The sequence below is a fragment of the Hylaeus volcanicus genome, chromosome 1 (assembly GCF_026283585.1).
Source record: "Hylaeus volcanicus isolate JK05 chromosome 1, UHH_iyHylVolc1.0_haploid, whole genome shotgun sequence".
NCBI lineage: Eukaryota > Metazoa > Arthropoda > Insecta > Hymenoptera > Colletidae > Hylaeus > Hylaeus volcanicus.
In genome coordinates, this window is record NC_071976.1 from 5,627,797 (window position 1) to 5,641,241 (window position 13,445).

Below are 13,445 nucleotides of genomic sequence, written 5' to 3' on the forward strand. Positions count from 1 at the left end.
TGTTAATTATGGAATTGGTAAGAGTTTATAACTATAGGGAAGATTACTATTAAGGATAAACGGGGTTGGTAAAAATAACAACTTAAAGTTAATTATAGATCAACATTCAAAATCATTGGAAAGGATTTTAGCTTGCTCTAGAAGATCAGTTGGTTATTTGAATAGTTAATTATGGAATTGGTAAGAGTTTATAATTTTATAACTAAACACAGACGAAAATAACAAAATTCTGAAGCTGGACATCGGAAATTTGCATCGTCGGAGCGAAGATAAAAATTAAAAAATATATTTTAAAACGTCAATATAAATATGTAGCTAAACCGAAGGGTTTCATAATATTTTCATAACGAGAAATAGAATTTAAAGAACTTTAAGTGTAACAACTATTGTACGAGGTTACACAGTTTAACGAATAACGAAAAGGAACGGAGATTCAGTTTTCAGTAGTTGCTACAAATCGCTCCAGTTTCGAATTACTCGAGCATCGTCGATGCCTAATCGTATCACTCCCATCGCTAACCCACGTATGTATGCAAATTCCGGGTGTTCGTTCGGGACTGTCGATTTTAGCGGCGATCGTAGCCGCGAGCCGTCCGAGAAGGACGTGGTAGCGGACGAGGAACAGAAGTGGGAAGATGGAGAGGCATACACCAGGCTGGATTAATATTTATGGTTCGTAAAATATGCGGATGGACCCGACGGTATAATTTGTTACGATTTGACCGGAGGGTCTAGGTCTAGACATAACCGAGAGAAACCCTTCTCGGTTTAATTTTCGGCTACCGAATTTGGAGCGGTGCTTCGTTATTGGTACCTGTCTAACCCCCCTTTCCACCCTCCGTCCTCTTGCCTCTTCGTTCTTTTCTCGTTCAAATCTCGGGTCCTCTGTCCTCTGTCTCTTTTTATTTTTTTAATTATTTTTTTCGTCTCCGCTCGATGATGTATCGACCATTCCGTTACACGCCCGAAAAGCGACGGGGCCCTGGGCCTGTGTCGGTGACTTCTAATTTCTATTGGCGAAACCCACGGAATCCTTTTGATTGCTAGATTTTAATAGAACGCTGGTCTACCGTGGAGGTAGATCAAGAAGGGAGAAATGAGATTAGGTCCGAGATCGATGTTCCCATCGGCGGCTTCGTTCTGGTATAATGAGGCATCGGCTTGTTTTAATTCCAGGCGTGCTTCTTATGGCTGGAATACGTACAGATTTCCGAGGGAATGGGACATGTTAATTCCATTGAATTATGTCTAGCTTGGCGACGAGAAGATTAGTGTACGGGACGTGTAGAAACAGTTTTCCAACTTCGGATGCGTATAGGAGTGTCTGAAAGAATAATGGAAGGATTGATAAGTGAGCTTCTTGGTAGTTAAATCGATGTTGTTAGTGAGAAAGTCTGGTTTTACACTTTCATGCAAGCTTTCCATGATTATCTCTATGTAATACTTCCTGTATCTTGCATACCATCTTCGGACCAACGTGCTCAAAATAACCGTGAGACATCGTTGAAAATATAATCTCCGCGAAGAACCATGAACCAAGAACCAAGAATCCATGTTTCTCTTGAATTAAACAACTTCTTCGATATGATACAAATTCTTCTGATATAGATACGTCATGTAAATCATTAATGTTTATATACAAAGTGGTGACAAAAATGTGGAATTTTCTCTCGAGATCAATTCTAGGCGTAAAATGAAATCGAAAATCTCTTTACCACTTTGCAATTCTTTGCTTCGTTACCAACATATGAGATATTGAAGTTCATTAGTGTGACTCCTGGCGCGCGCCATTGTTACTCCAGTCAGCTTGTCGCACAAACTTCACCTGCTCGAATCTAGATAACGAAACCTCGGATTGCAAAATGGAAAAGGACTTTTCGATTCGTAATGTCACAAAGAATTCGCCTTGATAACCAAAGGTCCCCGACATTTCTGTTCCCACTCCGTATCAAATATACTATTCCATGATTTATTCGTACTTGGAAAAGTATCTCTCTAGAATATCGGTAAAATTGATTGTGCACAAAGTATGCGACTCTACGAGGTACACAACGATTCAATATCAAAAGGTTTCACCACCTCTATGGGCTAGTACACTAATTTCGCTTTTGGAGATCCATTAAAAACCGCTACGAGCGTATATTTATCCCTCGATAACGCCGACAGCGAAATATTATAGATATTAAAAAAGTCGTCCTGCCTGGTTGCATCGAAGCCAACAGATAGTCTCGTTATCTTCGAATCTCATCCGAGTTTCACGTGCTGGACTCTGGAGATCCTTCGGTCGAATTTAGTCCCGATTCTCGGTGGAACGCGTGTAGCTACCGTGCTTGAGCGCGCGTGGGCCGAGAGACGCGTGGGCGTATTCACGGTTTGGTGGTTTCGCCCACGTTTGGCGGTTTTTCTTTCGCCGCGGTACCTCGCGAGGCTGCCGAAGTTAACGTTCGTAGAATCATCGCTCCGTTACTGGGTAGATCCAGGACCCCATCGGTCGTGATTTATGTCCCTCGTGGTTCTGATCAGCCTCGATTGTCAAAAAGGTATTCCAGTCTGGCATTTTGAAAAAATCGATTCGTTTGGAGCATGGATGTTTTAGGAAGGGGACTCTTTGATACTTTATGGCACTGGTTCGTGAACTCTTTGAATAATGACCCTTCCAAGAAAATAAGAAAATACTTCTATGTATGACATAGCCATTGCTTAATCACTGGTTATCAAGATTTTTATTCACATATTTTTGTATACCTATTCGTTTATATAATATAACATCTTCATTGAATTTGTTATGAAAAAAGAAAGAAGATAATACAGAGAAGAGAATATATATATAAAACAATTGTAAAAAAATACTGATGCCAGAAATGAAATGTAATTTTAAGTTATAAAAATATAATCTACAAATTAAACATTAGTGAAACATAATTGTGATGTAATACGAAAGTTAAATTTTCAAACCATTTTATTTTTAAAACATAATTATATTTGTAACAAAACAGATTGATATTCATCTAACAGAGAAAATTACTGCATTGAGAGGGGGATTAATAGAACGAGAACAAACGTTTGTACTATCGGGTGTTATCGATTCAGCGACAGGGATAATACGAGCAATGCCTTTGTTCGATTTAGTTGATCGACGCTTCGCGTTACTTATTCTAGTCCTCAAAAGAACAATCCCATTATCAAAACAGTTCATTGTCTTGGAATCCTGTGCATCGAGAGGCGCGAATGACCGCCGGATGTGGTAGATGCTAATCCAGGCGAAATGACGGACGTTGATGTTTCTTTGCGCTATTGTTAGCGGTGAATTAGCGAAAACAGGTGCTTAGAACTGATTTATGAGAATGTTCTTAGTGTCGACTCTATTGTGATACGCTGAACTGTTATTCGAAGTGATTGTGAAGATTTACAACTGCATGACAATCTTTGAAGAGTGAATCTGTATTATGAAACAGATGAAGAATGGGATATACATAGTATACTATAGTGATCTTTCAAAGTATCGGTACTAGCTCAACTGATAAACGCAGAATGTTGATTCACTTTTAACCCTGTGTCCTAATTGCCTGTCGCGCGGGGCGACAAAATCGCGCGTAGGTTCTATTCTTTTCTAGAAGAGACTCTAGGATTTTGTTTCTTTATTAAATTACGTATGGTATAACTAATTTTTTATTTTATTTTAGATGAAAGTACATAAGTACATATGAATACTAAAATTGAATACACTATACAGGTTATTTTTATATAATATAAAATATGATATAAAAATGATATAATATATAAAATAATATATATTTATAGAGATGGGTATCAGTTCGTACAAAAATTATATCACACTTTGGAGTCGATAGTTGAGATAGTAGAAATACTTGTGCGACTCACTGCAGGATTATACGACCATGAAATTCACAGCATGTAACTATGGTTCTGAGAATTCGAAGCTTTACACTCGATTTTCTTGCGAAATGTTGAGTAGCACATCCCATGCGTTTGACAGGTTATTACACTTGGCGTGTATTACCTCTACTTGAGCCAAATGGCCGACTCGAAGGCCACGATGTCTACTTATACGTAAACGCATAGTAGCCACATTGAATTGCTAATTTAAAGATATATCGAAGTTTTTTAATTTGGAAAATTCGTAATGGCTGAACAGGTACATAAATAAAAATTCTGAAAAGATGTAGCCGTGCTTCCAATTACTAGCGTCTTGTCAAACCAGTTTATTTCATTTCATATTGTAGCAACCAGGTTCGAAACAATCTTTAAATACATGACACTTTGAAATATTTAATGTAAAGAATATTACTTTATTTATTATTGGATATCATATATCGATCATTAGAACAATCAATAGCTTCGTTTTATTATTTTTAATTGATAATTTAATACAACAAATGTATGTATTATACTACTACATGTATATAAGAAATATATAATATACAGATTGTTTGAAAAATATTCTTAAATTCTAATTATCATTTCTCCTTAAAATATATTCAAATTGATAATGGCTCAGTGTGGACGCAAGTATCTCAGATTTAAAATATTAGTGACTGAATGCAATAAGATGCAAGCTAATTAAAAAATGAAAGTTGAAATGAATTTTAATTATGCAATCTTGTGATTTGCAGGGCTTAGACAGCAGTGGACGGCCAGCTTTCGTCCTTTACTTTCGCGTTCGTTACTACGTCGACACACCGTTGCTATTAAGGTGAGTGGTTATAGGGATTAATTATCCATTAAAGAAGCCATACTATTTTGCCATAAGAATATGAATATTTCAGATCTTTATGTGGTATTTTTGTAGAAAAAAATTACCTTCGCATATTTTTTAAGCACTATCTGTATGGAACACATATTTCAGAACTTTCGTAATTAAAGTTCCATAAACCGTATGTTTATTATATTAATTTATATCATAAATGCATACAATTCCCACTCTAGTCGTTATTACCTACGGTAAATAATTTCCTGCGAAGCTCCGAAACATTTCTCAGCCTCCCCTATAAAAATCTATCTTTTCCCAATTGCGTCCCTTTTAAAACCCACTCGCTGTATATCTTTCGACGTACTCGAAAAATCAAAGGGACCAATTATTCCAACCAAATTTCTCCCATTCCCGTCGATATCGACCCCTCGATGGACCGTTCCCGCCGGAAGCTGGAGAGCAGAAGAAGTCCCGGCGGAATCAGCGATGGAATCGTAAGCGCGAATAAAAACTCCGGTAGTCGGATCGACCCCACCGGCTGACAAATTATTCACTCGAAAGAGGCTGCCCTCTCGCAGGAAGCTAAATTAGTCGAGGACGCTCCGGCCATCGGACGGGCCTCCAAATGGATTGCAGAATTAATCGGAGTAATTAGCGTTCGGCTTCAAATACTCCCCTGTGCCACCGTGCCCAACCGCCGAACCCTCCATAGGCCTATCTCCTCTCGAACCCCACCCCGCCCCTCTTTTGTCCCTTTTTTCCTAGCCGCGGTGTATCGCGATTATAAGGGTTCCCGGGTTGCCCCGAGGACCCAGAAGGAGAGACAGTCGAGGAAAGGAAAGGGGGACCGTGCAGCGAGAGTGAAACGAGAGAGTTTGACGGTGTCCCAGCCGGTGCAATTTTTGTGGGTGCGACGGAGATAGGCGAACGTTTTGGACGCGTGTAACGAGGATAGAGAAACACGGAGTGACTCTGTGGGGCGAGGAACGAACAGAGGGGTGGCTGGATCTCCCTGGATCTTCTTCACGAAACGAAATCTCGACTCCCGTCCCGGTAGCTAAGTGCTACCTACTCTTGTAATTATAAATTATTACGTGACGCGTGATAGATAGACCGTGCGCATTAAATGAAAGCACTAGTCCCGGTAATTATACCGATACACAGTTGCTTTCTGATTTCCTACCGAAACCCGTAATTTACATCGGGGTCCCGCCTCATTCGCCGCACGTCCACGTCGACGAGGGTTTAATTCGTGAAAGGACTCAAGGCTGACCGGGCCCACCGCATACCCCGAATCGAGATTCCCTCGGTTCGGTTCATTTTCCCGTTTCCGTCCTCGCCGCGTTTCATTGTCTCTTTTGATCGCCGATCGTGCGTTTCTATCTCTTTTTTTCTGCTTCGCGTATATGAATTTATCGAAGCGTCCTTTAGCGAAGAGAAGAATTAAATTCTCTTCCTATTTCGTAAACATGAAAAATGCACCTTGCAAATTTTTATCTAGAAACATTTAATAGGTATCAATTCCAAACTTTTTGTGTACATTAGTTATACTTTCACCTACGCATGAGAATTTTCTGATGAAGAAATATTGATTAGACACTAAATTATTGCTGAATAATTAACTGAGGATTCGTAGGATACTCCGGCATTTGTTGTAGCCACTTTGCGAATTTTTATCCAGAAATATTGAAAAGCGATCAATTTTAAACTTTTTGTGTACATTTGCCGTACTTTCACCTACATATGGGAATTTTCTGACGAAGAAATATTGACTAAGCACTAAATTATTGTTCAATAATCAACTGAGGATTTGTAGGATACTCCAGCATCTTTTGTAGCCGCTCCGCGAATTTTTATCCAGATATATCGAAAAACGATTAATTCCAAACTTTGTATATATATTTGCCATACTTTCACCAACACATGAGAATTTTCTGATAAAAGAATATTGACTAGGCACTAAATTATTGTTCAAAAATTAACTCAGAATTTGCAGGATACTCCAGTATTCTTTGTAATTAGTCAGTGAAGCAGGTAGTATGTTGATCACAGAAAACCCGATTAAATAAAATAGAGAACAGGACCGGGGCCCCAGTATTTCCTCCATTGGCATTCACTTTCGCAATCTCAGCATGTTGTTTCTCTGATTTATAGAGTTGGATTCCATTGCTATGCGTGGTGTGTGCAAACCATATCCAACGCGCGACTCTGCGATACCCACGTGGCTTAAACAGGTAGAAGTATGTCGTTTATCATCACACGAAGTTGCGCGACGATATTTCTTGCGTCGTTCGTTGCTACCAGATATGCCAGGTTCTGTAAAAGTGTTTCTGTTTGTGTTTTTTGCGCGTTTCCACACTACTTAGGATGCCATGCTAGCAGAATTTCCTTAGCGTCTCTTTGCGTTATGTCGTTTTACTCACTTTCAAGATTAATGCCGAAGATGATTCCAAGTATGTAGGCAATTTTTTACCGCGAATGATACAGATGTGCATATCGAAGCAGATCGCTTCATAATTTGCTAAGGTGGAACTTTGCGCGTTGTGTTGCAACGGTTATCTCGTGTTAGTGTAGTATACCATTAATCAACAGGAATCAGATAGAAGTAGGTAACTATGTAGAGTTAACAAGTAAAATAAGTACGCGATAAATACGTGGGACGAATGAAAAGTGATGCACTTTATAGTTTCTACTAAAATCGTAGTATTTCGATCGATTGCGGTAATGCGACATTTTATTTGTAATTTTGTTCGGTTTATTCGCATTTCTTAATTCTGTTTGTTATCGTTGCAGTTGTAAACTTAAGAACACGACACAGTTCAGTGAGGTTCAGAAATTAATTCTATGTCTATATATTTAAATAATTTTTCGTAACTCTATTTTATATAGAAATATTTACTGGTCATTTTGTTATGTTAGAGTACCAACCTTATCGTAATCGGTCAAACAAATTACTTCGACATTTTACTACTTTACGTGCTATTTTAGAATGTGTGACTAAGGGAACATTAAACTTTATGCAATTTTTCTTTTTAAATGAACGGTATGTTTATCTTAAAAACACACAGAATTAATTTCTACACCTAATAATGAAACGATCGATTCAATAACTATATGTGCTTTCCTGTGACTGAGAAAAAATTAAAAATTGTACGATTTTTCTTTATAAATGAATGGTAAGCTTACCGTAGAAAGGCATAGAATTCATTTCTACATCTAATATACAGACAAGATCATTTTTGAAATCTGCAATAAATTTTAAATGTTAAATTGGACAGATTCATTCGTATCTTCTGAATTACAGTATTAAACGAATCGAACAATCCCTGATATGGTAACAGAGACAGAACTCAAAGACCATAGTGATTGCTCAAGCCTAATTCCAATGTGTATCAGATCCTCGTCACTGGTTTTTATTCATCGCCACGTGTCACCTTAAACATTATGTCACGCGTCGATAGATTCGTCTTGGTAGCCACTTTCACGCGATATAAACAAACCTATAGCTTTCCAATGCAAACTATTAAGGTCAGCCTCGTAGTTTGGAATTGATTGCAACCGTTTGAAAATTGACAAAAGTCGTCGAACTCTTGGAAGGTAATGAAATCTTTCCCCATCTCTAGTTTGATTAATGAAACTGTTTGTTGAGAAGAGAAACGCTGGACGTTAATAACGCGAACATAATGCATGCGCGCCATAATCTGGTATAGAGTAGTGATTATTGGCAATGACAGTTAACATACGATTTGAATGATTATGCTGGGAGTTATTTCAGCTGTAGCTCGATCCTTCACTTCTGCGTTGAATTGTGACTTTTAAGAGGACGACTGTTAACGTGCAAGACAATATACAGGGTGTCCAACTGGACTCAGGGAGGCAAACATCTTCGCTGTTTAAAATAATAAAAATGTTTGCTGAGTAAATACAAGGATTGCATTGGTTCCAGGAGGACCTAATATGGTGACAGCAGTTCTTTTATTAAACGAAGGTGTAGACGACATTCGAAGGTTAACTTCACGAAGTAACAAGTTTCTTGTGATACAGGTTTCATTGGTATAATTTATTCGTGAACAGGAATATCACGTCGAGTACGATTATAAGTAATAATAAATTCAATAAACTGCTCTTATAAATTATAATAAATTTAATTAATCGATCATGTGAATTATAAAAACGTGGTAATCAAGATGTAAGAGTTTTAAAACTAATAGTAGGTATTCGCTTAGTCACTCTTTCAAGATTATTATATCAAGAATTTCTGTAGAAATGTAATTCACTATTCTCAACGATTTCACTATTAAGTCACCGTTGAACCTTTTCGTTCAGATTATCGCTTTTGGAATGCGTCGATTCCACATGATGAAACACTCTTGAGCAATTCATCCTCTGAGAACTTCCCCATTGCGTTTGTAAATACGTCATGATATTCCTACACTTTCTACTATTAGGTATGATCCAGGGTCACGTGTTACCACTTCAGAAGTCCTACTTCATATGCAAAGTGGTTTAGAAGTACCTAAACCGATGCATTATTTTAATCTCTTTTCCTGCTAAACGTCGATGAAACAGTAGACTCACATCTATAATGCCTTACAAGATAATTTTGTGCTGGTGAACAATACAGTTCGATCATAATTGTATTGCTACTTCTCTAAGTATAATAGCTGTTGTGGTTATTTAATCATTTAACAACAAATTCTGTTATTTATTTGATATCTTCTTGTAAAGGTTAATCAACATATTGAGTATACTTTTATTCATTTGTTTTGTGTACAATTCATAATGGACAATTCGTATTATATACACATATCACAGCAAAATCATCTTCCCCATCATTGTTTAAATAATAATTATTCTTAATAACTAATGTAACTATCGTCAGAAATTAATATTTAGTTGGTGCACTCGATAGATATTAAAGTATTGACTTTCTCACGATTAATCTCTCGAATGAATACTTATTCTGAATCGTAATTGTTATTAATGTTTGATCGAACACCAAATGATACTGTATGTATCAGAAATGTTTAATTATGTTAAAAATATTAAGTTTTAATTATTCCAGTCAATAGATATTAAAATATAGAAAAATATCGCACGAATAAGTATTCATCGAACACAGTAATCGTAAGAAATTTTTATATATCATTATACCTATCTGTTACCTGGAATAACTAAAAATTAATTTCTCAAAATAGTTGCATTATTTATTAACAATATTTGTTCAAGCTAGTTCAAGTAAAAACAGCTTCTACATTCCTCTTCAAAGATTTCGTGTATATACTTGACGTCTGTCAGCGAAGAATACGTTCCGGTGTATATCGGATAGCGCGCCGAATCGTGAAAAACGTTTGCATAATTAATAATAATAATAATAACCTTGCCATTTCTATGAGATATGCTGCCCATGGTTACCGAACATTCCCTCCTATTAGCCGAGAAACCAGCAGAGAGAGACGCCAGATCGATTCGAACTTCGTTGAATGGTTTTCAAGTGGTACCGACACGCTCGCAGATATAATGAATCGTATCGTGACTCGTGAATAATTAAGTCCCGTGCTTCCACGGAGATGAATTTTTTTTTTATCTCGACAACAGCAACGTGTTCCGCGTTCGAAACCTCCGCTGTGTCTACGGACAGTCGACGTTCCTAAAAGAGACATTTCCCTGCACGAAACACGAGGTCTTGCGAAATTTATGTGTTTGTTACATAACTCTCGATCGCGTTGGATTTCGTTCCATCGAGTTTTCGATCTATCTATATATTTCAGAGAACAAGGAGAATGTTAAGTCAGCTGTATGCCCTAAAGTAGAAAAGTTGGGTCGTAAATGTAAACGTTCGAATGGACCTGGCTTGATGTTTTTTTTTCCAGGATTACAGGGCTTCTCTGTTCGGAACTTTATCGACATGAATATAAAATCAGTCTTATAAGTATTCGTACCTTCTTTGTGTATTGAAGAAAGTCTAGATTAAATAACAGGTTTGATGTTTCCAAATAAGCAAAATTTGTCGGTTACTAAATATACTTGTACGGCTTATACGCCTCCATAAACATCCCCTAAATACATTGCGGATACAAAAAATTCTTGGAAAATTGAAGCTCTTAATTTCTACGTTAAGACGTTCCCCAAACCTTGGAAAGTTTTAAATGGAAGATTCATACAATTTTTTCAATCGGTTACTTTATGTCTATAAGTCATATAAAAATTGACGAAACGATTGAAAATTTGGCAGAATTCTTACTTATTAGTCATATTCGCTCGTATTCATAAATGCATAAAATTATGAAAGTAAAAAGGACAACAACGATTTGTTTCAGCGATGAGACGACGCGCCACCACTATTACCTGCAACTGCGGGACAATGTCGTCAGGCATGGGGGTGGGGTGGAGAGCCTCCATCCTCACCATCCCTTACACGAGCCAACTATCGTCACACATTTGCTCACACTCGCGGGCCTTGCCCTACAAGCCGATCTTGGGGACCACTCCGAAGAACGACACAGGCCACACGCAGGATCTGTGGGATACTGCAAGCCCACGGATTACCTTCCGCCTCACGTAAGTCTCTAGTTCAAGCCGAACGTTAGAAACACCGTAGAATACTAAAAATTAGGCAAATTACCAAATTAGGATTGTCGTTGAAAATTAGCTAGACAGGGTGAAGCACCTTCACAGATCTGTAGAAAGGATGGCTAGAGATAAATATAGACATTTGTATTAATTGGATAGTTTGAGAAACGGATCGAAGCAATTAAAATTGGAGTAATTAAAGTTTTGTCTCGAAACAGCTGGAAACCATAAAACCTGACACTTGCCGTATTACTTATTTTTGCATTCTCATCAAAATTTGCGAATGTTATCCAGATTTGTTTCTATTACCCCTTGAAATTATTTGTTGAAATTTCGTACCTCTGTCACCTTAACACGAGTGACGTGGCGTTTAAACTGTTAGGAATACTTAACAGTTTAGCAGTAACAGTAGTCCGATCCCTGACTAAAGGTAGTCAATGATCATGCTGTGTTTAGATGTGCCTCGAGTCAAATGTGCTCGCCGTGCTCGCGGCTCAGCATAGGGACAACCGGGGCCTGTCGAGGGAGGAGGCAGAGCTGCAATACATCCGGGAGGCGGTGCTGCTGGAGGCGCCGCTCAACGCTCACCTCTATCGACTCAGACGAAGCAAGAACGAGCCTGGCCCTGGACGCATACTCCTCGCGATATGTGCTCGCGGGGTGCGAGTCTACGCCGAGGAGGAGACACCGCGGGTCTTCGCCTGGAACAACATCGGCAAACTCTGCTTCGACGTTAGTTTCTGCTTTTAATCAGTCGATAACATATCCCTCGAAGAAGCACAGCGCTGCGATTTATTTACAAATCAATTTTGTTTTGTTTCATGTTATGAAAGAAATGTTGAAATGTTGTTTCGATAATGTTGTGTTAGATTTTTAGAGAGAAATCTCTGAAATTGCTAAAGTTACAGCCTTGAAAGCGTCGACACTCGAAAAGTATCATTTTTAATATTACTTTGAGCTTCTTCAAAGGACTTCAGTCTGATTCGATCTCTTCTATGCAGCGCAAGAAGTTCGAGATACGCGCTGTCGATCAGCCGGACAAGCTCACTCTCTACAGCGGATGCGACGACAAAAGCAAGCTTCTTCTGGGACTCTGTCGAGACACCCATCAGTTCTCCATGGCCATAGCACCTCGGGTGAACGAAGCGAAAAGGCGCGAGGAGGAAGGCGAGTCTCAAGTTTCTTCTTGAATATATTTATAAAGATATAATTATTTTATAGTGATAATTTATTGATTTTAATAGAAATACCTAGTAATTATTACCTAATAAATACTTTATGTATACAAATAATTTAATAATTTTTCTTGATAATTTAAATACATTCTATTATTAAAATTAAAGATGTCTAATTAATGTTTTAATCAATTTTTTAAACAAGCATTATTTCACTGTACGTATAGTTAATTTTTAATAGATGTTTATGTCTGCTTTTCCACATTTTTTTATTATTCTATTCATAAAATTTAAACTTCCATTATGTTTTGTATTGTGCACATATACTGTTTTATAGACACAATTATATTTATTTTTCGACGACGTAATGTATGCATGTATTCAATGTATATAATATATATGCAATGGTAACATATTATAATAATACAACTATAATTCAATACAGAATGAGTCACGAGGTAGAAAAATCCTTTTCCAAGAAGTAATTTATTTTCTTTCGTGTGATTACAGAAAGGAAGGTTCTCCGCGATTGCTACATGTATCCCGCTCGATGCAAACTGAGTTTGACGGCACGCGGGGCGCGCGGTGACCAACGAATATCTGTTATCTCGAGCACTTCATCCAACACGACTTCTGGAATTGTCAGCGACCGGGTTCACAGCGAGGACGAGCCAGATACGGCGCCCGCTTCGACCGAATGTCTGCCACGACTTACTGAAAATACTTCACATACTGGCGTTCAGTGCACCGTCGTCAACGGGACCAATGCGGACGTCGAGGATCGTTCTATGCCACCGTCGCCGGTCTCCACCGTGGATGGTAAGCTTGCTCGCAATTTCGTACGAATTATGTAAATATTATCTTGTTCTGCCATATTGAATCCACCATTTTGTATTTCTAAATTTTATGTTCAGATTTAGAATCAGTGACTCCCAAAAACCCTGTATACCATGTTTCATCTAAATCGAATCACTTTTCGCATTTTG

The 13,445-nt window shown here is 38.0% G+C and overlaps 1 protein-coding gene across 1 annotated transcript in view; it reads left to right on the top strand.

Moving 5' to 3' along the window:
* LOC128884583 (protein expanded-like) overlaps positions 1-13,445 on the top strand; it is a 117,190-nt gene that overhangs the window by 99,820 nt on the left and 3,925 nt on the right. The window contains exons 6-10 of the mRNA XM_054138057.1: positions 4,635-4,714; positions 11,032-11,272; positions 11,741-12,016; positions 12,286-12,451; positions 12,970-13,278. Of these exons, the coding sequence (XP_053994032.1) occupies positions 4,635-4,714; positions 11,032-11,272; positions 11,741-12,016; positions 12,286-12,451; positions 12,970-13,278 (1,072 nt within the window). The remainder of the gene's footprint in view (positions 1-4,634; positions 4,715-11,031; positions 11,273-11,740; positions 12,017-12,285; positions 12,452-12,969; positions 13,279-13,445) is intronic.